This window comes from Pteronotus mesoamericanus, unplaced genomic scaffold, assembly GCF_021234165.1.
Source record: "Pteronotus mesoamericanus isolate MK-2021 breed Mesoamerican mustached bat unplaced genomic scaffold, CSHL_Meso_final contig_22, whole genome shotgun sequence".
In the NCBI taxonomy this organism is placed as follows: Eukaryota; Metazoa; Chordata; class Mammalia; order Chiroptera; family Mormoopidae; genus Pteronotus; species Pteronotus mesoamericanus.
This window is the reverse complement of record NW_026555090.1, coordinates 3342431-3368809: the sequence shown is the minus strand read 5'-3', so window position 1 is coordinate 3368809 and position 26379 is coordinate 3342431. Positions and strand designations below refer to the sequence as shown.

The 26379-nt window shown below is 36.1% G+C and overlaps 1 protein-coding gene across 14 annotated transcripts in view; it reads left to right on the top strand.

The window, feature by feature from the left end:
- Window positions 1–26379, top strand: part of NCOR1 (nuclear receptor corepressor 1) — a 172933-nt gene that overhangs the window by 2055 nt on the left and 144499 nt on the right. For all 14 annotated transcript variants that reach the window (XM_054571176.1, XM_054571186.1, XM_054571180.1 and 11 more), the window contains exon 2: window positions 26117–26294. In XM_054571176.1, the coding sequence (XP_054427151.1) occupies window positions 26187–26294 (108 nt within the window). In that variant the 5' untranslated portion in view covers window positions 26117–26186. The remainder of the gene's footprint in view (window positions 1–26116; window positions 26295–26379) is intronic.

Below are 26379 nucleotides of genomic sequence, written 5' to 3'. Positions count from 1 at the left end.
TTAGCACATGCATTTATAAATAATATGCACATACATACATAAGAGTGCAATTACTTGCTATACTAAAATAAAATACTCTTTCTTTTTACAAAAGGCTTGTCCTATGTTTCAGTACTACCCCAAGAAAATGTGAAACAGAGTCCTCACTTTTCCTTTAATGAACATTGTGACATTTAGGAATATGATAGATCTTTCTATGCTTCAGTTTCCTCACCTGTGGTAGTAGGACAACATCTGCTCTTCTTTGGTTCCTAAGAAAGTTAATACTTATGAAATCACTTTAAAGTGTTTATAAAGATTAAAAGGTTTATAGTCCTGTGAGGTAGTAACAGCTCCCTCTGCACTTGTGAAATGTTTTATTTGCACATCTCCTGACATTTACACTTTCTACTTTGTATTCAAGTTTTTATGTACGTGTTTTATCTCCTCTTGAGGGCAGGATAGACCCTCCTCTAATTTTATCTTTAAGGCACTGTGTAGAATTTTATTTTCTGTGTAGAATATTGACACTGCAAATATTTATTGAACGAATAAACATTGTATTCTAGGTAGAAAAACGTATTCATTTACAACTTACTCAAATGCACTTCCTTCTGCTGGGACATACCTATTGCTGTGTAGCCGTGATACCCTCCATGGCCTCTGAGGAATATCTATTTTTAACTGGATGTCTTGTTGAATTTAATTATATATTTGACTTGCCCACATCCTTTTTTTTTAAAAGACACAAAATGCTTGAGGTTAACTTTTTAAAAAATTTAATTGGTTAAAAGTTTGTTACAAGGCTAGGCACATTTAGATTAGTTAGGTTTTTTAAAGCTTTTTAAAAAAATTGGTGAAGGGTGAGATTTTCTTGCCATTGTTATCTGCAGTTGAAAGCAAAAGCCTTTGAATAGGCCAGGGATTGATGTAGGTCAGCGATTTTCAACCTTTTTCATCTCATGGCACATAAAAACTAATTACTGAAATTCTGCAGTACACCAAAGAATATGTTTTTTGCCAATCTGACAAAAATTAGAAATAATTTTGATTCAACCACATCGGATAGTTATTGTTGTGTTGGCTGTTATTTTTTATTGGACAATCTAAGGGAAAAGAGGTCAGCGCCCCTGACTAAATAGGCAGGCAGTGCATGTTTTTCTTTTAAATTTTTGAAAAATTTTATTTATTTATTTTTAGAGAGGGGAAGGGAGGGAGAGGGAGAGAAACATTGATGTGTGAGAGCAACATAGATGGGCCGCCTCTCCCACGCCCCCCGGCTGGGGACCTGGCCCGCAACCCGGGTGTGTGACCTGATGTGGAACCCAATGAGCCACATCAGTCAGGGCAGATAGTGCATGTTTTAAAAATTCTGCAGTGCACTCCTTAAAAAAAATGCTGATGTAGGTAAATTTCAGGCTATTTGTTATTTTTCTTTGTGTGTGTGTGTGTCTTGTTACTCAGTTTTAATTGTATTTTGTGACGTCTTAATTGCAGTTTCAAATTCTTACTGATTCCTGAGAATACTAGAAATTTCCATATTTAGTTACTTCCAGCTGTTTTTTTACTTCAGACTTGGATTTTACTAGAATATGGCGTGAAGAAGTAGGAAATGTTCTAATTTATTATTTGTTGATTAGAGATTCATGTATAGTTCACTGCCGTGTGCAACCAGTGTTAAGTGCCTTTTATGTTCAGGGCACATTACTAAATGCTATAAAGGTGTTGTATGAAGTTGAACAGATTAATATGTGCACAAATAACTGTAGATTGCCTAGTGTTTTGTACTTTCAAAGTTTGAGGATGCAAAAAGTACATTTGGATATGTGGTTAAGAAAACATTTTGTTTGTTTCTTTTTCTATCGGGACTTATTAGGAGTATTGGAAAGCTATGAAAAGCTTCTGCTATGTAGCAGTAACTATGTAGAGCATCTGTTTTTTATTTTGGTATTCTTGTGGTAGTGGTTTTCCTTGAATATTTTTACTGTTTTACTACCATTTTTTCCTACCCCAGGAGCTAGTGTGGTCAAAATACTATGTTACTTGGATAGTCTTTAGATACAACTTTTTTTTTCCTGAGTCCTCTTTGCATTTGAAGGTAGGTGAGACTATACAAAGCCATGTAAGTGTTTCTGTGGAGTTCTTCAGTTTAATTTTTCCATGTGTACTGCTAATATTTTTACTTAAAAGTGATCGCAAAAAAATTAAATTGTTAAAACAAAATGCTAATCATTTATAGAATTTCAGAATGTACAGTCATATAGATTATCTATAGAGATTACATCCTGATAAACCCATCCTAAATTGAAAATATTGTAAGTTGAAAATGCACTGGGTAGAACAAACCCTACCAAGGGAACATCATAGCCTAGCCTAGTTAAGCAGGCTGAGAACACTTACATTAGCTTACCATTGGGCTGATGTAGTTTCATCTTGAGAGTAATTGCTTTCCTTTTCTCACCAGAAACAAGAGATACAAGAAGGGCCCATTGTAGACATACTGCAATGGGAAAACACAAAACACAGTATCCAAATAACACTGGCAACACAGTATATTGTAGAGTATCCTCTCTTGCTCTGCCTGACTGAGAGTCTCCCTTGCTGCTGCTGCTGCTGCTGCTGCTTCCGCCGCTGCCCAGCATCTCCAGAGAGTATTATATTGCATATGGCTAACCCAGGAAAAGATCAAAATTCGAAATACGGTTTCTACTAATACTTATCACTTTCACAACATCGTAAAGTCAAAAAAGGTTATAAGAGCAAACATAAGTTGGGGGCTGTCTGAAGTCGTAACTTGTTTTCCTTTTTTCTAAGGGTCACAGAAATGAAGTGATCTGCCTAAATTCTTGTAATTGGCAACTAGCAGAATCCAGTCTTTTGCCATCCAGTGTAGTGTGCCTGTCATTACACCGTGTCGTCTGTGGCAGCAGTTTTGCCTGGTGCGCTGCAAGAATTTTAACACACGTAATACCTGACTGTTTAGTGAGATCACTGACCTATTTTCCCTTAGATTGTCAAATAAAAAAATGACAACAGCCAACACGACAACAACAGTCTGGTGCAAATGAATCAAAATTATACCTTTTTTGTCAAATCAGCAAAAAATATTTTTTGGTGTGCTGCAGAATTTTAGTAATTAGTGTATATGTGCCATGAGATGAAAAATATTGAAAATCGCTGATCTATGGGATTATTTAATGTGCTGATTGACAATTACTTAAAAGTTGGGGTGGATGGGAATGAGAGATCATTTATTAAGCTTGGGTATTGAATTTGAGGTATTTCTTTAAAATTTCTTCAATGAAAATATATTTTGAAAAAAATTAGTATTGCTCTACATCTGTAATATGATCACTGGGAATTATTTACTTTGTTTAATTGTCAGTCTGCTATGATTGAACAAAAATGTCTTTGAGGTTATCTGGACCTAGTGATATTTCATGGAATTAAATTACAAGAAATTTTATTGTGCCAATGGTTACCTCTGAGAACTAAACAGAGAGATTAAATTATTTTGCAAATTAGATATTACTTGCTTCCCTCACTCTAATACCTCTGGATTTTTTTAAGTTATGAAGGACTTTAATTGTTATATAGAAACTTAGCTAAATAGCATGAGCATGAACTGTATTCATATTGCTATATTGAAAAGCTCATATAGAATATTAATTTTCTGTAGGCACTCAGTCCATACAATTTATTTTAAAGAAAAATTTATGTTCTTTTAAAACTGATATCCTCACATGAATACCGAAGTATGACTCATTTCTTTATTCCATTGGGCTGTTAAATAATATGCCTATTTTATGTTGCATTAAAAAGTGTTATTTCTCATATTATGCCTTTTTCTGGAATGCTATTTCCCTACTTTACTCTTCCAAACTCTACCACATCTTAATTCTGCCTATTTTTTTTTTGAGAGTTTGATTACATCTCACTTCATCGAAGAAGTCTCCCCTTTACTCCCACTTCTCTAAAGATGTATATTTTTCATTCTGAAAATTCTTAATGCTTTATGCCTCTACTATAACGTCATAGTTATTTAGGTACATGTTCATTTAGTCCCCATGAGGCTATAAGCCCACTGTGGGCTTGCCTGTGTCTCAGTATTTCTAATCCCTCCTCTGTCCTCACTCTTAGAGTAACACTTAGCACCCAGGAAGTGTGTAGTAGAAATTTGTTGAATTCATAAAAAAGAGCCTAGCTGCTAGAGTTCTTTGGTGTGGTTGTTGTAGAAGCTGATTGGTACACACGTGGGAACTCGATGGTGAGTAGTTTCTGGATATTAAAAAACAGGAATTCACTAGTGACTGTGAGGTAAAAATGTCTGTAAGCCGTGACTTATAAAAGCATTTCTTTAAAAAAATATTTGTCAGTTTACTGGGATTTTTGGGAGAAAGAGAAGGTAAACATGGGATTGGTTCATCCCAGATTATTTGTATTTGAAGAAAATATGATAGCAAGAATGTGTTAATTTATACATGCAGGTACTTTTATAGTAGTTTCCGTGCTAGGAAAAAGTTGTGAATTAAGAATATGGAATAGTTGGTTTCCAGGATATTTATAGGATCCCTTTGAAATAATAGTACCAATAAGTTTTACATCAAAAATGAAATCTTTGTCCTGGGTGGGTAGCTTAGTTGGTTGGAGCATTGGCCTGGACACCAAAAGGCTGCGGGTTCCATCCTGGTCTGGGCACATGCCTACGGTGTGGGCTCAGTCCCCTGTTGAGGCATGTGCAGGAGGCAGCGATCAACAGCTCTAGCCCCACCCCTGGCCTCCTCTCTCTCTCTCAAATCAATAAACATAGCCTTGGGTGGGGATTAAAAAAAAATTCTTTAAGTAGATTAGTTAAGTGCAAAGGAAAAGTCAAAATTACCAAATTATTTTGATTACTATTCTCCCCAGTGTCTACTTGAGGAATAAAACATGGGCTGCTTTTCTGTTTGTTTTTCTATATACTTACATAAATTGATATCAAACCAAAATAAATTGAGGTTGCATTTTTCTAGAAAATCTGACTCTTAGATTTGTTATGAGAGTCACAGATTGCCTTTCCCCCTTTTTGTTTTGGGTTGTTCATTTCCTTGGGAATAACATATAGATTTGTTTAATTTTGAAATGTTTGTTTTAACTAGTAATCATCATGTCTCTGTTCAAAGACGTTTAACTTGGTATTGCTTTTGATCAAGTTCTTCAGTTTTGATTTATAATAACTTTTATGTATTTGGAATGAAACCAAAACTTGTGCTTTCTAGGAGTTATAGCCTAAAATATACAGTGTAAATATATCAGATATGGGTAGTATGTAGTCCATAAACTGTGTGTGTCTGTGTATGTCTGTGCACATGTGTGGGGGAAGGGGTGGGGGAGCATAGGGAACTGAACAGAGCAGGAGGGGAGGGGGGAAGAAGAAGTTACTCTCTATTCACACAAGATCATTTTAATGAGTGAAGGAGGATATGTAATTGTAAAATATTTACTTGTCTTTTGTTTATTATAAGTAATACATTTTTCACACAAGTACAGTACAATATAGTAGCATATAAATAAATTGAAAGTTCCACTTCCTGGATGTAATCTGCTAAGTGGTGCACGTTCTTTCAGATTTTTTCTGTGTACGTATGTAATTTTCTGTATTATACGATCATACTACTATACTGTTCTTTTGTATTCTGTTTTTGTTGTTATATTTAGAGCTATTTCTATCATTAATACCTACATAATATTCCACTTATGAAAATACCATAATCTGTTTAATCAGTTTATGGCCACTAGTGTTTGTCAGAAAAACAAAGATGCAGTGAATTATTTGTGTGTGCATTTATTTTGTATCATTGTACAAGCAGCTTTGTAGGATAGATTCCTGAAGTGGAGTTTTCTGTTACATACATGATGTAAATTTGATTTTGACACAGATAAATTGCTATGCCCTAAGCTCTAGCCAGCACTAGATATTACAAATTAAAACATTTCTGACAAGTTAAGCAGTAGGAAAAAAGTGATTGTAATTGGCTTTTTATCAATCACTTTTGATGTTGAACATTTTTAAATGGGACGAGTTGTATTTCCTTTATAAATTGCCTGCTTGTGTTTGGTTATTTTTGATGAGGTTATTGGTCTTTTCAGATTGATTTGAAGGGTTTTTCTTATGTATCAGAACATTTACTTTTTTCATATGTATGCCTGTTCCCCTCTGTGTCCCCCTCCAGCTTTTCTTTGTAGAGGTGTATAGCCGGAGATACCCAGCCCAGCACTGTGCTGTGTGACCTTGGGCACGCTGCTTAACCTCTCTAAGTCTTAGTTTCCTTATTTGTAGAATGGAGATGACATAAATAACATTTAGCACAGTGGCTGTCACATAGTAAGGAAAGAAGGAAGGAAGAAATGCTGGCTGTTACCAGTCTATATATGGCTTCTGGTTTCATGTTCTACTTTATAAAGACCTTCCTTACTGTGAAATTGAAAATATTTATGCATCTATTAAATTGAAAATACAAAGCAAGGAATATTATGTAGAGTATGCTACTGCTTGTTTTAAAGAGGAAAAATAATGTATACATACATCAATATATCGTAGGATATTTCTGAAGTGAAACCCAAGAAACTGGTAACATTAGTTGTTGTAGGAGGGAGAACTGAGAGACTGAGGCACATGAGTGAAAGACTTTTAAACATATACTTTTTTGTATTTTTAAAACAAAGATGTCTTCAGATTTCAATTTAATATTGTTATGATTCCTTTTTTCTCTTTTCCTAATTTTTATTGAATTTATTGGGTGACACTGGTTAACATCTTTTTTTAAAAACATCTAATTGTTTTGATCTATGTGAAATTTATTTTTGGTATAGAAAATGAGATAAAGTTATATTTTGGGGGGATATATATGCATGTTTTTTCCACCAGATAGCCAGCAGTTTTCAGTACCATTTAGTGAATAATCCATCCTTTAGCTTTGCAACTTTTATAATTTATTCCAAATGTGTTTGAAACTGTTAGGTTGTATTATGTTCTCTTGATATTTTGTTGTATGTTATCATGTCCTTTAAATTATTTTTGTTTTATTTTATAATTGTAATACTGGTAGGGTTAGTCACCTGTTCACTACTCTTGGTTTTTGTTTTTTTTTTTAAGCTTTTGACAATTCTGGTCTATGTATTCTTCTGGATGAACATTAGAATCATTTTGTGAAGTTCAAAAGGAAACTTTGCTGAGTTTTTTTTATGGGGAATATTGACTATTAATTGGGAATATTGAACCTAAAGGTTAATTTTGGAACAATTGATACCTTTGTGGACTTCATATCTTTCTGTTCAAATAGATTTATGTTCTCAGTAGATTTTCAAACTTTAAGTCTTTAAATAAGGTCTGTACTTTTGTTGTTGTTCAACAAATACAGTAGGAATCAAACAAGTTTACATTCTGTAGGGGAAGGCAGAGTACATGTAATCAAATAAGACAAACTGATCTGTTAGGTTACGATTAATCTGTAAAGGAACAAAAAGGGTAATGTTATTGAGAATAACTGGTGGAAGCCTACCTTATAGTGTGGTTGGGAAAGGCTTTTCTGAGATGACATTTGAACTGAGACCTAAATTTGGGAGTCAGCCACTTGAATAAGCCAGGGAGGAATGACAGTAAAGAAGGACAAAGACCTGAGGCTAGAGAGCCTCCTCCCCCCCCCGACCCCCCAAGGTGAGGGAACTATAAGGAAGCTTCTGTTGCAGGAACCTAGGGAACAATTGGGAGAAACACAGACTAGATCAAGTGGGGCCTTGGGGGCCATAGTGACCATTGGGATTTTATTTGAAGTTGCATGGTAAACCCTGGGGAGTTTTAAAGCAGGAGAGTGACATGTTCTGATTTATGGTTTAAAAAGAACATTTTGATTTTTGAGTGGAGAAAGTATTGAAGTGGGAAGTCTAGTTAGGAGTTTGTTGCAGCAAGAGGTCAAGACAGCGTAGTTGAGAAGGAGAAGCGTGGGAGGCTTGGGGTTAGGGTGGGATGTGGGAGGAAGAAGAGGACTCACTTTTGGAATGGGTGTTACTTGAGATTTAAGCACTGTTTGGTGTTAGGGAGGCCATGTGAACACCTTGCAGGTGTCTAGTGGTTTTATTTTTTATATATAATTCAATAAATTTTATTTTAAGTTCATTGCTTTTCTGTGTTTTGGTATGTACCTAGAAATAGAGACTGTTCATTAGTTTTGTTTTATTTTGCTTCATAACTTTTAGCAGCCTGTCTCTGTTAGTGGGTCAAAGGGGAGGCAACAGAACATGATAACTGTCTCTGAGTTAAAAAAAAAAGATTACCTAGGGGAATTTTAAAGCCTTGATTAGGGAAAATGATGGAACTAGTGTTGTAGGTGAGCTCCTGCATGGTCAAGCTGTAAGTATTATGCTAACTTTTTATTGTTCTACTTAGGTATTGTTCTATATATTAACCCTGGCCAAGCATCTAAAGTTCAAGTTTTTCTGATCTCAATACACTGTTATTCATTGTGTTAATGGAGGAGAGAATTAGCTGTTAGTTGTCCATTTTGCCATTGAAATATATATATATATATATTCATTCTTATAGTTGAAGGAGCGAATATTGTTCAACTCAGAAAATTAGTTCAGTATAGTGTAACTATACTTCTGAGTTCTCAGTTGCGTGTTGTCTGCTGCTATCTTGAGAAAGTTGTTCTCATTTTATGTAGGGATAAAGCAGCATTTTTTTTAAATTCAAGAATTATTTATTGAACGCCTGTATTCTTAGATTAATGATATAATTATGCCTTTATTAATGTGCTTCTTTCAATTTGACACTTTATTGGTGTAGGATAGTTTAATCTAAAAGGCTTTTTCCTTAGCTTCCATTCATCTGTCTTCTAAGTGAGTTGTCATGTAAAAAGAGTCTACAGATAAAATACCTTGTTAAGGCCATTCCCCCAGAGGAACTCTTTCTTTCTTTCTTTTTCTTTTTTTGTTTTAAAGGGAAGAATGCTTTAGTTTATTTCACAGGGGAAATTTTATTCCAGTTTAGCACCACTCTGATCCCATACAAATTACAGAATTCATTTAATGATTTCTTGTCTGTCTCTCTCCTTCTGGGGGCTGGATTCTGAGATAGGCTCAGGAGGTTGGTTTTCTTTTCTTTTTTCTCAATTAAAATTTTAATTTTTAATTTTCGATTTTTCAATTACAGTTGATGTACAATATTAGTTTCAAGTGTACAATGTAGTGATTAGACATTTATATGATTTACGAAGTGATCCCTCTGGTAAGTCTTGTACCCATCTGACATCATACAGTTATTACAATATCATTAACTATATTCCCTATGTTGTACTTTACATCCTTGTCATTTTTAAAAAATTCTTAGTTTATTAATCCTCTCATGAAAAATTTGCACAATAACCACAGATAAAGTCACTGGAGAATCTTTAGTCTTTCTGTTGTCCAATCTGTAGCTCACTTTTGCCAGCACCAACAAAGGCCTTTGCAGTTCCCTAATTTTCTTCATTTTCTTCTTGTATTCCTTTCTTGAGGTTGTCATCTTCCCGTATGGCCATGTCTTGTGAGTCTCTGTTTGGGTTCATTTTTCTTTGGGTAATCCAAGGAATAATAAATCATGTCAAAGCTGTTTGTCTTGCTACCACCAAAATGGGTTCTGAATCAAAATACAAAGATGACATCTGTGTAGATTATGGGTTCAATCCCTAGTCAGGGTCCTTTCAGGGGCAACAGATCAATGTTTCTCTTTCACATTAATGTCTCTCTGTCTCTCTCTCTTTCTCTCTCTCTCTCTCTCTCCCCCCCTCCCCTCCTTTACCTCTCATCCTTCCCTTCTCATATCAATGTTTCTTTCCCTCTCTCTAAAATCAATAAATGTATCATTGAGTGAGGATTTAAAAAAACAAAAAACAAACAGACATCTGTTATAGCCTTACACATTTTGGCTAGTTTTCCCTGAATTTCTGTCTTAGGTACTGTTGTCTTTTCAGGGTGAAGGGTATTTATGATCATTTATTTCCAATGGAGTCGTCTGTTGGTCATGAACTTCCTGGTCTATAACAGTTACTGTGGCCTTCATGGTGGTGGCCTGTCTTCAAGCAGCCAGAGAGGATAGGTAGGTCCCATGATTTTTTTTTTTTTTAAAGATTTTATTTATTTATTTTTAGAGAGGGGAAGGGAGGGAGAATGAGAGGGAGAGAAACATCAGTGTGTGATTGCCTCTTGAGCTCCCCCTACTGGGGACCTGGCCGTAACCCAGGCATGTGCCCTGACTAGGAATGGAACCGGCGACCCTGTTTGCAGGCCAGTGCTCAGTCCACTGAGCCACACCAGCCAGGGCATGTTTTTATAACTGGAAATTTGTACTCCTCAATCTCTTTCCCCTTTTCACCCTTTCTCCAAGTCTCCTCTCATTGGCAACCATTAAAATATTCTGTGTATCTCACTTTGTTTCTGTTTTTTGTTTGATTCTACATATAGTTGGAGCCATGTGATATTTTTCTTTAGCATAATACCTTCCACATCTGTGTCAAAAATTGCAAGGTTTTGTTCTTTTTTATGGCTGAGTAATATTCCATTGTCTATATGTACCACATCTTTTTTTATTCAGTTGTCTGTCAGAGGACACTTAGGTTGCTTCCATATGTTGGCTATTGTAAATAATGCTGCAGTGAACATAGGGGTGCATATGGTTCTTTTTTTAGCCTCTCCTTGCCTAATGTACTTTTGGAGTTGGACTAGAGCTGGTCCTCTTTGTTAGAATTAGCACAACCTGATTTGCCTCAGATTAGTAACTAATATTTTGGCATCTGCAGTGCTGTAGAGGCCATTCCCCTATTCCATATTTTTGTATCAAAAGGTTTTATTATTTGATCATTTAAAAGAAAATTGAATTGTGTATTTTGTAGGGTTCTTTTTCTGCTTTGGTGAATTGTGAGCTCCACCATTGTGTGACCTTCAGTGGGTCCATTCTTGCTCATCAAAAGAGGCATCTGCAGTCCTGCCACAGTGAAGTACATTTTTAGTTTTCTTTTCCCAAGGTAGGTAGGCCACCTTGAAAATCTGTCCAAGTACATTTTGATTATGCAAAGGTTCTAGGCCAAAAGCCAGGAATTCCTGGTGAGAAGGGATTGGATTTTTTTTTAATGATTGTTTTTGAAATTCTGTTGTTGCAAGATAAGTTTCCTGTTGAGTAAATTTGTGTGTGTGTGTGTGTGTGTGTCTTTATTACAGCAATCCCTCCATATCTGTGGGAAGTGTTACTGGACCACTTCTGCTCCAGGGCCTGGCCCTGCCCCCACGCAGTCTGAAACCTTTTGCATATCATGCGACCTCCAGGTTCCTGACTCAGGCAGGAAAAAGTTCAAGATTCATTCCAGGTGAAAGTGAGAGTAAGTTTATTAAAGTTTGGGACAGTGAGGCAAAGGAAAGGCCCCTGGAGACAGATCAGGGGGTGAGTCTGGGATGAGCTGCTGCTGCTCGGGATGGGAGAAGCAAAGGACGCGCCTGAGGAAGAGGGGCGCGGGCCTGCCCAGGGGGGAGAGCCAGCCGCCCGCCCTCGGCCTGCCGGAGGGGTGACTGATTGATACTTTCTGTAGGCGGGGCTTCGAGGGGACGTGCCAGGGGAGGGTCGCAACAGGATAGTCATTAGATTTCTGAGTATGTTGTTTAGTATATTGATGTCTTAAAATGAGCTTATAATTGGGTATGAAGTTATTTTCTGGTAAGTTTTACTTTTATTTTGGATTAGTCTAGTTCTAATTGTGGTTGTTGTATTTTTTAATTTTTTTACTTTTTGATTGTGTGTGTTATCTCCCTAAGGTGATTTAAACCATCTGTTCTTAGGTGCCTTTGGTTAGGGAGGGTAGAGGGGTAGAGTCTTGTGATTTATCTGTTGGCTGTTAATTGCTCAGCCATTCCATCTCTTTGTTTAGTCATTTGTCTCCGTTTCCTCATTCTACTTGCCAGGGAATTCTTACTAACCTGCCTCAGGAGTATGTTCCAAGACCCCAAGTGGATACCTAAACCATGCATAGTACTGATCCATATATATACTTTTTTTTTTTTTTTAAACTATACATACATACCTTTTACTTAAAGGAAAAAGTTTATTTTCTTTGGCGTACCCAAGTTGCCAACATCACTACTCTTGTGCTTTGGGCTATTACTAAGTATAATGAAATAGGTGTTACTTGAACACAAGTACTGTGATACTGCTACAGTTAATATGATAACCGAGATAGCTACTAAGTGACTGATGTGCAGGTAACATATACACCATAGATGTGCTGGACAAAGGAATGATATATGTCTGGGCAGGATGGTGTGGGATTGAGAAGGATAGTGGGAGATTTAAAAGTGATGCATTTTTATTCCTGAAATTTTCCATTTAATATTTTTGTGCTGTGGTTGAGTAACTGAAACCTGTGGCGGGGGGGGGGCGGTGACTGTACTTTATGTGGGAAGATGCAGAAAGGAGTTTAAGTAGAGCAATTTTGTAAGATACAGGGTCCTAGTTCTGAGTTAATTTGTAAAATTCAGATAAACTATGCTGTTGTCACTTGTAACAATGACATTTAATTTTAGTATATTCCATTCTAAAATGTGATTATATATGTTTATGATATGAGGACGTTGCACATAAAACCTTGACCAGCTTCCTTTTACGTACTCAAAAGTGCATCACATTTTAATAAGGTCCTCTATACATGTATTTATTTGCTCTTAAAAATTGAAATAGTGCATCAAAAAATTTTGTTACAGTTCAGATTTTTGAAAACCAGAGACTCTAATTAATGCAACACTGCACTAAATTATGCTCTAGCCAAACCACCCTGTGCCCTCTTTATTACATTCCTTCCATACAAGTTACATCTAATTACTTTTTAAAAAAATATGTGTATTGATTTTAGAGAGAGTGGAAGGGGAGGGAAAAAGAAATAAACAATGATGTGTGAGAAAAACATCAATTGTTTGCCTCTCATATGCACTAAGACCTGGGATTGAATTTGCAACCTTTTGGTTTATGGGATGATGCCTCAACCAACTGAGCCACACCGGCTGGGGCACTTGCTTCTAATTCTTTTTTTAAAAAGATTTTTATTTATTTTCAGAAGGGAAGGGAGGGAGGAAGGGAGAGAAGCATTGATGTGTGAGGGAAACATACAGGGACCTGGCGTGCGACCCAGACATGTTCTCTGACCGGGAATCAAACCAGTGACCTTTCAGTTTGAGGGACGACATCCAGTGCACTGAGCTACACTGGTTAGGGCTGATTCATGATACTGAATTTCGTCTTACTGATTTCGGGCTTCTAAAACACATGAACTCAAGACCTATTAGTGCTTCTTTGGGTCAAATAAAAAGTGGAACTGAAGTATATTGAAGTCATTCAAATGATAACTACATAGATTTGTTATAAGTTACTGGCATCAAGATAGATTTTCAAGGAAAAGATCCAGGAAACAAAGTATCATAGAACTCCTGTCATAGGTTATGACAGTTTTGGTATACAGTAGCTTTCCCAAACTGCTGCACAATGACCCTGAAATTACCTTCAAGGAAAAAAAATTACAAAAACAAGGTTTATGGCTAAATCGACTTAATATCTTAATTATTCTTTATGCTAATATTATCAGAGGGATATCCAGGAAAAGGGCAGTAATGACAACTACATCTAAATCTTTTGACTCTTGATTTAACCCCAAGTTTCCCCGCCTTGGGTCTTTTCAAAGTAAAGACAGGATGCTGCGTTATCAAATAACTTGCAACATCCTTGGCATCCTTTCTTTCCAAGCAGTTGCCGAGGTGCATATTCCATGTCTCCTGTAGAGCATGACTTGACCCAGCCCCAGTCCAAACCCCTAGAGTTCTTTTTTTCTGCCCTGCTGTTGGGCCGAGCATCCTGGTGGAAGGGAGGGGGGTTGAGTACTGGGGCTGAGACTCAAGTTACCAAGGTTCTTTTCTAGAACTTCTGAGACAGCTTGAGAGTGAGAAGACCCAGGAGACAAGGTTGAGTTAAACTTTTTCGGTGAGTCCATTGGAAGTTGAGTCACAACTTGAAACTCCTCCTAGATCCTTCCCCCCAAAAGTTCGAGTGGAAGGTGATGCTCAAAACTCTCAAAATGCTACAAAGGAGCCTGGGAAGAGCTGTAAGCCCAGAAATAGCGAGAAAAACCCAAATTTCAAACGTGGTGAAAGAGTTAACTTTGACCAGGTTTCTTAAAAATTTCACAGAATTTTTACATTTCATGAGTCAGGCATGTAACGAACCCCGAGTTAACTGATGCAAGAACTCACTTAAAATTTGAAAATGCCACTTGAGGTGTTCTCTTTCCCTTTAGCCTTAATTTTAAACCAGATTCTTTTATTTCAGTTATTTCCAAACTGTAAAGTGTTCTGTGGAGGTATCTTGGTGAGCCAGGACTGGAGTTAGGGTGGAAGGCAGGATTGGGGAAGAGAGTCCGAAAATGATAGAGTAGGTTCTCTGCTCTCACTGAGTCAGGATATTTCTCCTTTGTTTCAATATATTTAATGCATTTGGCTTCCATGTAAGATGATCGAGAGGAGAGCCCTGTTTAAAAACAGAAAGGTCTGAACTATTACTATGTATATCATGCTTAAGGTTTGAGGAAGGAGGTCATAGTGGTCTCCAAGCTATGTAGTTCTTATGACTGGGGGTAGCGCCTGCCTTGACTGGGAAATTTGTATACCAATAAGGGCTAATCTTTGATTTCACTGATGTTTTAGTGCCACTTGTGTCGAGCTGATAGTATCTGACTTTATTTTGGAAATCAAGCTAAGCTCACTAAAATCACAAAACTAGGATACGTTGAAGGATTACTGAAAAAAGGGAAACATGGACAAATTTGAGTCATATTTGAGTGACAGTGAATGCAGGTGTTGAACTCAGGACTCGACATTTCTGAATATTTATGAAGACCCCACAAACACTACCATATTACGTGGATTTTTTGTTATGTAGGCCACTGTTGGGAAAAATGTTGATGGCCTTGAGCTAATATCTTTCCTTTTGCTTCCCCATTCCATTTATAGTTTTTATTTATTTAGCATGTCTGAATTGGATGGAGAGTTCAGAGATAGACCATGAGGGCATTTCTTACCGGTGTAAATCAGAATTACTTGGAAAACTTTTATAAGATATTTGTGGACATTCATAAAGGGAAGTACTCTACAGCAACAAAAAGAGAATGAAGGCTTTCGTGGACTCATGAGAATGAATGTTAAGATATATTGCTAAGTAATAAAAGCAGGACATAGAACAGTATGTATCATCTATGCTTCCGTTTATGTAGGGGGAAAGAGAAAATTTCTAAAGGATAGTCTAGAAAGTAGTAAGTTCGACTGCCTTCTGGGAGGACAGCTCGGTAGCTGAAGGGGGAGAAGATTTTTCTCTTTGTATCACAGTACTTTTTAAAACTCTTAAATCATACATATAACACCTATTTCCAAAACAAAAATGAAACAAACCATCAACCCTGTGTGCTGGCATTTCCCCTTCTACCTGGAGCAAGTGGCAGGTGTGTAGGAGGGGAAAGCTGCCCAGTTGGTTTTAATGTGCAGTCCCACCGAACCTCTCAGCCTCTCAGAGTATTTCTCTACTGAGAAAACTGCAGAGTTATCACAGAAAACACTAGCCTCTTCTGTTTTTGCCATCGACAGCTTTGCGAAATTGGAGAAATAGAATTTGTGCTTAATTTCCTGATCTGTAAAATCAGTACAGATTTTTTGGTAACCTCAAACCCTCCCAATTCTTAGTTTTTCTGACTTCCATGTCTTGAGAAGGGAGCAGGCAGGAAACAGTTGGGGGTGATAGTTGGTTCTGTCTTCCAACTCATCCCCTGACTGTGTTCTCCTGCAACAGAAAAAGTGAAATAAGTAGTAAGGATGGTGTGGTTATTTAAGACATTAGTCCTCACCTGAGGACATGCTAATCGATTTCAGAGAAAGGGGAAGAAAGAAAGAGGGAGGGAAACATGGATGTGAGAGAGAAACACTGGTCGGTTGCCTCTTGCATGCACCCCGACTGGGAATCAGACATGCAACCTAGGCATGTGCCCAGACGGGAAATTGAACCCATGACGTTTCAGTTTATGGGATGATGCTCCAACCAGAGGTAAGTTTTGTTTTAAGGTTATATTGAATTTCAGTTCTCTAGAAAATTTTATTTTCTAAACCTAGTTCATAAAGAATTGGTTAATTAAAATGGGGAAAGTGGATTAAGTTGGCACACTGATTTTTTTTTTTAAATTTGCTCTACTCCCAAATTCCTTAAAATGATGGAAACAAAACAAAAACTTAATAATATAAATTATTAAATGAATGGGGATTTTCATATATACACATACATATGTGTATGTAGTTATATATAATTTTTATTTACTCAAGGTGGGGCAAAGTAGTTTTACAATTTGTATGGGAAATAATACAATAATAAATACTAATATGAGAATAAACTCTGCTTTGTATACTCATAATTATAAACCTACTTTTTCCCCACCCTGTATATAAATAGTTACTGTCATGGGTATATGTACATGTATGTGTGCATGCACATAATATTTGTCATGGGAATTTTACATATTTTTATGTATAATTAACATAAGAATTATGTACTACACATTTTCATTATATATTCTTCAGATACGCTGGGTACCCTAAACTGGAATTTATTTATAAAAAGTTGTGTACTCTTACATGTTTAAACTTGTCACCTTCAAAGTCCTCTCCATTTGATGCAGTACACCTATTGAGATGCTTTTCCACTGCTCAAAACAGTTTTTGAACTTGCTGATTTTGATGCCTTTTAGTGCTTCTGTTTTGTTTCCCCTCTTTCACATTGGCAAAATATTTCCCTTTGAGGATTTTTTTCATCTGGGAAAACAAAAAGTCACATGAGATGAAATCGGCAGAATAGGGAAGGTGGGGCATAAGGGTTTTGCCGTTTTTGGTCAAAAACTACTGAACACTCAGTGCAGTGTGGGCAGGTGTGCTCATAAATCACCCGTCATGAAATAGGCAAACGCGTTGAAAGAGTCTTCACAAAAAATTCACTGAAGCCAAACACAGCCTCTCACAACAACACCAGCTGGAACACTCACACAGGTGGGTTCCTAGAGCACTCACCTAAAGGAGGAAGCCTGTACTACAAGAGCCTGCCCTCCAGAAGATAATTCCTTTTTTTGTTCTTTGTTTTTGGTCCCCCCTTGTGTACATAAAATTCCCATTTTAATTGCATACACGCACATTTTATTTCCTATCTTAAAACATAAAAATACTTAATCATGTTTTAGGATGAGAATACTCAATAGTATAAAGTTGTCTGTTGTTCTCCCTTTAGTCAGTCTGTGAATTCAATATTTATAGGCTCTCATCCAGAATTGTTTATGGGGCCTGACAAGCTGACTCTCACATTCATATGAAAGAGGAAAAGTGCTGAAATAGTGCTCTGAAGGCTGCGAAAAGTAGCAGCAACAACTAAGCACAGTGAGGGGAAACTTGTCCTACCAGATATAAAAGTCTTATAATGTTATAGTAACTTAAAAAGTGTGACATTGGCATAGGAAGAAGCAGTCACATTAGTGAGTTTAGAATCATGGACATATGGAAATATATAATAAAGATATTTTTTCTTTTTCTTTATAAACTATTTCAGGCCCGTAGAAACATGCATAGAGTAATATAACAAATGGTCACATACCTGCCATCTGTGTTTAAGAAAACAGTATTTTATTGTACTTGATTCATCTTTTGTTTCAAGCAATAAAGTATTGACCCGCAAACCCAGAGGTTGCAGGGTTGATTCCCGGCCAGGGCACAGGCCTGGGTTGCAGGCCAGGTTCTCAGTTGGGGACATGCGAGAGGCAACCGATCCCTGTTTCGCACATCCATGCTTCTCTCCCTCTTGTTCTCGTTGCCTTCCCCCTCTCTCTAAAAGTAAATAAATAAAACATTTTAAAAAAAAAAGGAAGTATTGGCTTTGACTGGGTATCTCAGTTGGTGAAAGCGTTGTCCTGATCTGCCAAGGTTGCACTTGGTCATCAGTCAGGGCACTTAGAAGAATCAACCAGTGAATGCATAAATAAGTAGAACAATGAATTGATGTTTCTCTCTCTCTTTCTCCCTTCCTCTCTCTCTCAAAGCAATAAATAAAAATTAAAAAAAGAACTTATTAAATATGTAAAGTATTAGGTTGTACCCCCTTCCTAGATCTTTTTTCTTCCTTAGTTGTAATTATTATCTTAAAGTAGATGTATATCTGATGTATTTATGCTTTCATTATGTGCAGATATAAAAATAAATAGTATTGTTTTTTATGTAACATGCTATGATCACTGTGTAAACTGTTTTTACTCAGCTTTAGTTTTTTTGGTGTATGGGATGATGCTCAACCAACTGAGCTGCCTGGCCAGGGCCTCAGCTTTAGCTTTTTTGAGGTTTACAGGGTTTGAAACATATAGCTCTAGTTTTTCATTGTAAGTGCTGTGTGGTATTTTATCATGAGTATACAACATTATGGAATTTAGGGTGTGTTTAAATTTGCCTTTGCATTGCTGCCATAAATATCCTTTTGTATGTAAGTATGTGAGTTTCTGTAGGTATACTGTGAACTTGCTGGTTTGTAACAGGGATGGCATTTCAGAACAGTGTGGAAAAGCAGACCTGTTCAGTAAGGGCTTTGTTAAGATAACAAATAAAGTGGCATATCTTGGTCACCATTCTATGCCAGTGTTTAAAATGGTGTCACAGTGTTGATACATAATGGTGTCTACTGTTCAGTAAATAGTTTCTGAATATATGATGTTTCTGTTTTTGGTCTTAAAATCTTGTGAAGCTATGACAGGCACATGAAAAATCGAATACTAATGGTATACACAAGTTATACATTTGTGAATCAAAATGTTATACAGACTTTTTGTGGCATACTCTTAAATAAAATTTCCCATTAGCTAAACTTTTTAAAAAATAATCTTCTAAGCTTATATGTTGTATAAGGAATTCAGGACAATTCCTTGAGAAAGCCTTGGGCATTCATCTTCGGGTATCTCTGTATTGAATAAGCAAATGAATTCCTAGAACTGGAGTTGCTATTTTAGAGGATATGCATATTTTCAAGGCTTATGGTGTATATTGCTATTTTTTAGAAAGCAATTTGTCCTCATTTTATATACTAGTAGTGTGTAAAAGAGTGCCTTTTTACCAAACTCTCAACAATAGTAGGCATTTTTTTTTTTTAATACTTCACAATTTGGGGAGTGATTTTATTTTACTTTTCTGTGATTATATATGGAGTTGACTTCATTAATTTTATTTCCTTTGTTAATTCCATATTCGTGTCTTATGTATCTGTTGTGATAATTTTTTGTTACTTATTTGTAAGAAATATATATACACATATATACATATATGCATATTTGCTATATCAAAATTTTGCTATTGCACTTTTTCTGTTTTGTGGTTTGCCACTTAAAGTTCTTTGCTGTACAGAAAAATAAAAAAATACATTTTGTAAATCAAAGATACCAAACTTATATGTGCTTTGGGCTTGTGCTTAAGACTGTCCTTCTCTGTTCCTAGTTTATGTATGTATCGAATTGGCCAAAAAGTTCTTTCAGTTTTAAAATAAAAATAAAAGACACTTTTTTCATTTTCACCAATAACTTTATTGAACAACGTAGTCACTGTTTTGTTCCACTGTCTTCTGCCATCTTTCAGGCAACTTCATAATTCCATCTTCGCAAAACTTTTTTATCTTTTTGAGCAAAGAGCTGTTCCAGGTGCCTTTTGCAGTCTTCCAGGGAATTGAAGTTGTCCATTAAAAGAATTTTGTAAAGACCGAAATCAATGGAAATCTAAAGATGCATTGTGTGGTGAATACAGTGGAGGAATCAGAACTTCCCAGCCAAGCTGTAACAGTTTTTGCCTGGTCACCAAAGAGGCATGAGGTCTTGCATTAACCTGATGGAAGATTTTGAGTTTTCTGTTGATTAATTCTGGACATTTTTCATTGAGTGCTGCTTTCAGTTGGTCTAATTGGGAGCAGTACTTGTTGGAATTAATCATTTGGTTTTCCTGAAGGAGCTCATAATAGAGGACTCCCTTCCAATCCCATCATATATACAACATCACCTTCTATACACAACATCACCTTCTTTGGATGAAGACCTGCCTTTGGTGTGGTTGGTGGTGTTCCGTTCTGCATTAATGTAGAGTATCCACTTTTCATTGCCCATCACAATTTGTTTTAAAAATAGAACTTTTTTTGTTACATTTAAGTAGAGAATTCAGTGCAGAAATACCCTCAAGAAGGGTTTTTTCGCTGGCTTACGTGGAACCCAAATATCAAAGCAATTAACATAAACAGGCTGGTGCAAATAATTGTTAGTGCTTGATTTGGGTATTTTGTGTGTGTCAGCTGTCTCCTGCATGGTATAACATTGATTGGTCTCAATTTGATGACTATCAACTTCAACTAGCCTACCCAACCATGGAGCATTGTCCAGTGAGAAATCTTCAGCACAGATCACTTTTGACATTTCAATCAGTCATACACAGCGCCTTCTCCATACATGGCACAGATCTTTTTTGTGTTTCAGTTGTGTTTTTACCTTTCTTGAAATTAATAAAGCATAATGTGCCGAAAATGTTGCCTATTTTATTCCATCTTCAATATTAAAATGGCTACACAAATACCAGCTTTGATGTGTTTTGAAGTAGGTGCTGATATGATAGATATCACAATACAATGTAACAACAGCTGTCACAATACACTGTAACAGAATTGTTTAAAATGAAAGACAAGTGAATGCTACTAGAGCCATCTTACAGAAAAAATCTGAACAATATTTTTGCCAACCCAATATTTCTGTTAGGCTTTTCTTCAAAGTACTGCAGATATTACTTGGTCTTCTAAACAACTTCAGGTTGGAAAACACTTTGAGGATATTAGTGTCCTTAATTTTCTTCCTTTATCCTCAGAGTCAAGGAACAAAGAGAAGAGAAGCAAATGGTAAAATGGTAGTTTCTGTTCTTTGAGCGTTCCAGGGGAAGATTTAGGACAGAAACCAAAGATTTACTGGTAGCAATAACTCTCTAACACTGTAACTCAGCTAAAAGATGTCTTTGCTTATAAAACAGTGATATTTTCTAGTAAGATTAAAGAAAAAGTGCTGCTAATTAAACCATAAAGTCCATTGATTGTAGGATGCATGTTGACCCCAGAGTTTTTAAGATAGGAACATGAGAATATTAAAATCCATTATTTATGTCAGATATTAAGTTAGACTGCAGCACAATAATTTCTAAATCTTGTGGTTGTTTTGTATAGTTTTAGCGTGGTAATTCTTAAAAAACAGTTTTATTGAGATATAATTTATGTACCATACAATTCATCCATTTAAAGTATACAATACAGTGGTTTTTAATATATTCAGAGATATGTAAAAGTATTATTATAGTCAATTTTAAAAGTTTCACCACCTCAAAAAGGAACCCAAATACAGAGGAATATTATTTAACCTTAAAAAGCATGGTAATTTTGATATAATGCTGTTATATGGGTAAACCTTGAAGGCATGCTCAGTGAAATAAACCAGTCACAAAAAGACACATACTGTATGATTCCACTTCTATGAGGAATAGCCAGATTTATAGAGGCAGGGAGCAGAATGGTGGTTGCCAGTGGGAAGGGGAACAGAGAGTTAGTTTTTAGAGTTTCCATTGGAGAAGATGGAAAAGTTCTGGAATAGATGGTGGTGATAGTTCCTCAACAATATGAATGCACACAATGCTACAGAAATGCACACTTAAAAATAGCTAAAATGACACGTCACAAAATCAGGAAATCAAAACATTTAAGAAGCAGAAACAAAAAAGAAGAGTCTCACAAATAATGGGAAGAAAAAGAAACACCCCCACTTGAAGGGAAAGGAGGAATCCCCAGAAAGACAACTAAATGAAATAGAGGCAAGTAAACAATCAGATATTGAGTTCTAAACAATGGTTCTAAGGAAGCCCAATGAGCTCAGTGAACTCAGAGAGAATTACCAAAAACTGCGGGGAAATTACAAGGAATGTACTGCAAAATATCAGCATGAAAAAACATATAGAAACTATCCATAAGACAAGAGGAAATGAAGAATACCATTTCTGAATTGAAGAACACAGTAGAAGGAATCCAAAGCAGAGGATTGAATCAGCGAGCTGGAGGACAAGATAGAAAAAAAGTCCCAGAAAGAGCAGGAAAATGAAAAAAGAATAAAAAGGCATTCAGGGAAATGCAGGACAACCTGAAATGTAATAATATCCATATAATAGGGATACCAGAAGGAGAAGAAGAGGAGCAAGGGATAGAGAACCTGTTTGAAAAAATGATGATGGAAAACTTCCCTAATTGGAGGAGAGCAGAAGTCACACAATACCAGGAAGCACAGATGGTCCCATTCAAGAGGAACCCAGTGAGGCCCTCTCCAAGACACATCCTAATTCAAATGGCAAATATCAAACAGAGAATCCTAAAAGGAACAAGGGAGAAAGAGGTAGTAACATACAAGGGAGCCCTGGTACAGCTAGCAGCTGACGTCTCAACAGAAACACTACAAGCCAGAAGGGAATGGCAAGAAATGTTCCAAGTCATGAAAAGCAAAGGCCTGCAACCAAGACTGCTCTACCCAGCAAGGCTCTCAGTTAAAATGGAAGGTGAAATAAGGAGTTTCCCAGACGAAAGAAGGCTAAAAGAATACACCTCCACCAAACCAGCACTGCAAGCTATGCTAAAGGGACTGTTCTAGGAAGATGAAGAAAAAGAGTCTATGAATACCCAGTTCCTTTGACAGTCACCAATACTTGATATTACCAATATTTTTAATACTTACTAATCTGATTGTGACAACGATGTGTTATTTTAATTGTTTCTTTATTGTTGAAACTAAATCTGTTTTTATATATTTCTTGCCTATTTTTATTATTTTAAAAAAGCTTTAAATGACTTTTTGGTATTCTTTATCCATTTTTTCATTAAATGTTTGTAGAAATTTTTTTCCCTAAAAAGAAAAACTGCTAATCTTTTTCTTAGATGTATTGCACATACTTTCCTATTCTATTACTTGTCCTTTAACTATTTTTGTATGTATATTACTGTATAGTCTTAAATGTTTAATATAGTCATAATGTCAGTATTTTACTTTATAGCTTCTGGGTTTGAACATTTTACTTCAGGATAAGAAAGATATTATTTTGTATTTTCTCCTAAAATTCCATAGTTTTTACATACTGATTTTTAACTCACCTGAATATTTTTTGTATAATGTGTGAAATAGGGCTCTCTGTTTTATTTCAAGTTATAGTGGTCCATGCACCTTATTTGTTGAATAAGCCTTATTTTCCCCATTGATTTGAAATATCAATTTAATCATGTATCACATATATCACAAAAAAGAAGAGTCTCACAAATAATGGGAAGAAAAAGACACAAAAAATGGGAAGAATATATGTTTGTTTCCAGAATGCGTATTTCATTTCACTGATCTACTTGATTATTTCTGTGCTGGTGTCATGTTTTAATTGCTGAGACCGTAGAATGGAGTTTAATTTTTTAATTTTTTATAATGGATTTTGACATTTTAAAGAAAATAAATCAAATCTGCATTTTAAAAAAATGGCTAAAATGGTAAATTTTATGTTGTATATTTCACCAGCGAAAAAAACCAGAAGAAACTCCCAACCCTTTAGCTGTTATTTGCTGTTCATTCTTTCCTCCCCATCCCACCGTGCCTAAGCAGCCACTGATCTACCTTCTGCCACTATAGATTTGACTCTGCTGGACTTTCATATGAAAAGCATACAAAATGAGTGGTTTTCTGATCAGCTTTTTTTTTTTAACAGCATTATATTTTCAGGATTCATCCAAATTATATCAGGTATCAGTACTTTATTTTGTATGTCAGAATAATACTCCCTTGTGTGGGTATACCTGATCTTACTGATTCATTCATTGATCAGTTGATGGAAATGACACTTGGGCTGTTTGCAAGGTTTATATAGTTATTTGGGACTTGAGATCTTACAGTGCTAGGAAATAAAAACCCACTCCACTTTATTTAGTAAAGGAGGACTTGCTGTAAGACTGTGTAGGCAGTTGAACACATATCCAAGGACTAGGAAAAAAGTACAGTGGCTTCTTGTGGGGACTGACCCTGGAGCAAAGAGTCAGGAGCCCAGACAACAGTTGCAGTGTCTCAGGGGCCTCCAAGTTGTCTTGGCCCCAGTTTTCTTTGCGTGTCTTCTCTAGTCTGGCTAGACTGACTGGCATTCTCTGCTCCCTCTGTAACTTCTGTGGCACATGGTTTGGCTTATCTTGACTCTTGTTGTGGCCACTTTGCAACTCAGTTCCATGTAGCCTATGTTCTCGATTCCATATTCTTAAAGAGGGATCTGATTGGTACATCCTTGGTCCAGTATAGTAGTTCACTTGATACAAACATGGTGTCAAAACATCTTAATTAGGGCAGGTTCTCTAGGAGTGTGTGCACATAGACTTGGGTGTGACCGGCCTGTGTGGGTCCCTAATGCCAGTCAATCTAAAGATTGACCTAATTCTCTCGGCCAGTGGTCATCACACATTTTGGTCTCAAGACTCATTTACAGTTAAAAATTTAGAACTCTGAAGAGCTTTTGTTTATGTGGGTTATATGTGTTGATATTTATCATTAGATATTAAAATGGGGGAAATTTTAAAGATATTCATTTAGAAATAATATAAACCAACTATTTTCCAGAATTTAAAAAAAATTGTTGAGAAGAGTGGCAGTATTTTACATTGTTGCACACCTCCTCAATATCTAGCTTAAAAGAAGATAGCTTGATTCTCAAACCTGCTTCTGCATTCAGTCTTGAAATATGTTGTTTTGATTGAAGTTTATGAAGAAAAGCTCACGTCACACATGTTTTTGGAAAAGGGAGGAGTGTTTTAATAGCTTTTCAAGAAAATTTGTGGTTATTCTTTGATAACACACCTAAATCAGATAAGTAATTTTTTAAAAGTTGCTGTGTAGAATCTGAAACCATATCAATGAATCTTTCGTATTCTATCACAGTAAACATTTATTAGTTTGTCATGTACTTTATTTGTGGTAAAGTATCTTGTACTTTAGATAAGTACTCATACATAATTTTGTAACATTCTGTGTTAGTCACTTGGAAAATACTGATTCACTAAGTCATGCAGATATTTCAGATGTTGGAATGTTTTATTATATACTAAAAGCTCACACTCAACATCACCACCAGTCTTGCTTGGAAAGTCTGTAAATGTAGAGAAACTGTCAAGTTCAGGGTATCAGAGTTTTTCCAAAATCCTAATTTTCACAAATATTGACTGCTGTCTTCCTCAAAGTGATAGTGTTACTTTGTTCTTCCTTGGAAGCTTTTCCATCAGTGCCTTCTTAGGCTATTATTTTGGGGCAGAATTACTTAACAACGATATAGTATTTCTTCTGCACCAACGCCTATTTTATAAATACTCTTTTTTTAAAAAAAATTTTATTTATTTTTAGAGAGGGGGAAAGGAGGGAGAAAGAGGGAGAGAAACATCAGTGTGTGGTTGCCTCTCAGTTCACCCCAGCTGGGGACCTGGCCTGCAACCCAGGCATGTGCCCTGACTGGGAATCGAACCAGTGACCCTTTGGTTTACAGTCTGGCACTCAGTCCACTGAGCCACATCAGCCAGGGCTATAATTGCTCTTGAATCCTTTCAGTAGTTGATTTTTTCACAAATGCAGAATTTACAATCATAGGTTTTTGGTTTTGTAATATATAACATTTGTTTCTCAGACTCTTAAAGAAAGGTAGACATTTACTGAGTAGTTAGGTGCCAGGTCCCATGTTTTAACAACTTTATATAGCCTCTGATATTTGTGATATATTAAAGAACCTTTTTTAAGTGTAAAGGGAAAGACCTGTTAATGTTTTTTAAATGTCAGTAACTTCTATTAAGTAAACGCATGAGAGAAACCTTTTACTGGTAATTGTCATTTTATTTATGTAGCTATAGTTATAATTTATTAGAAGTACACCTGGTGCTCTAGTTCTTATCAGTTCTATTTTTTCCCATTTTGTTTAGGTGGTTTCCTAGAAACATGATTGTTTGTCGGACTTGATCTCACAGCCTGGTGAGGACTTCTTTACTGATAATGTCAAGTTCAGGTTATCCTCCCAACCAAGGAGCATTCAGCACAGAACAGAGTCGTTATCCTTCCCATTCTGTTCAGTATACCTTTCCCAGCACCCGGCACCAGCAGGTAAGGAACAAATTCTATGCAAATTGCACATGTATTTTGTGTTTTTCTTTATTTTTTCCACTTAATATATTTGTTGGTTAAACAC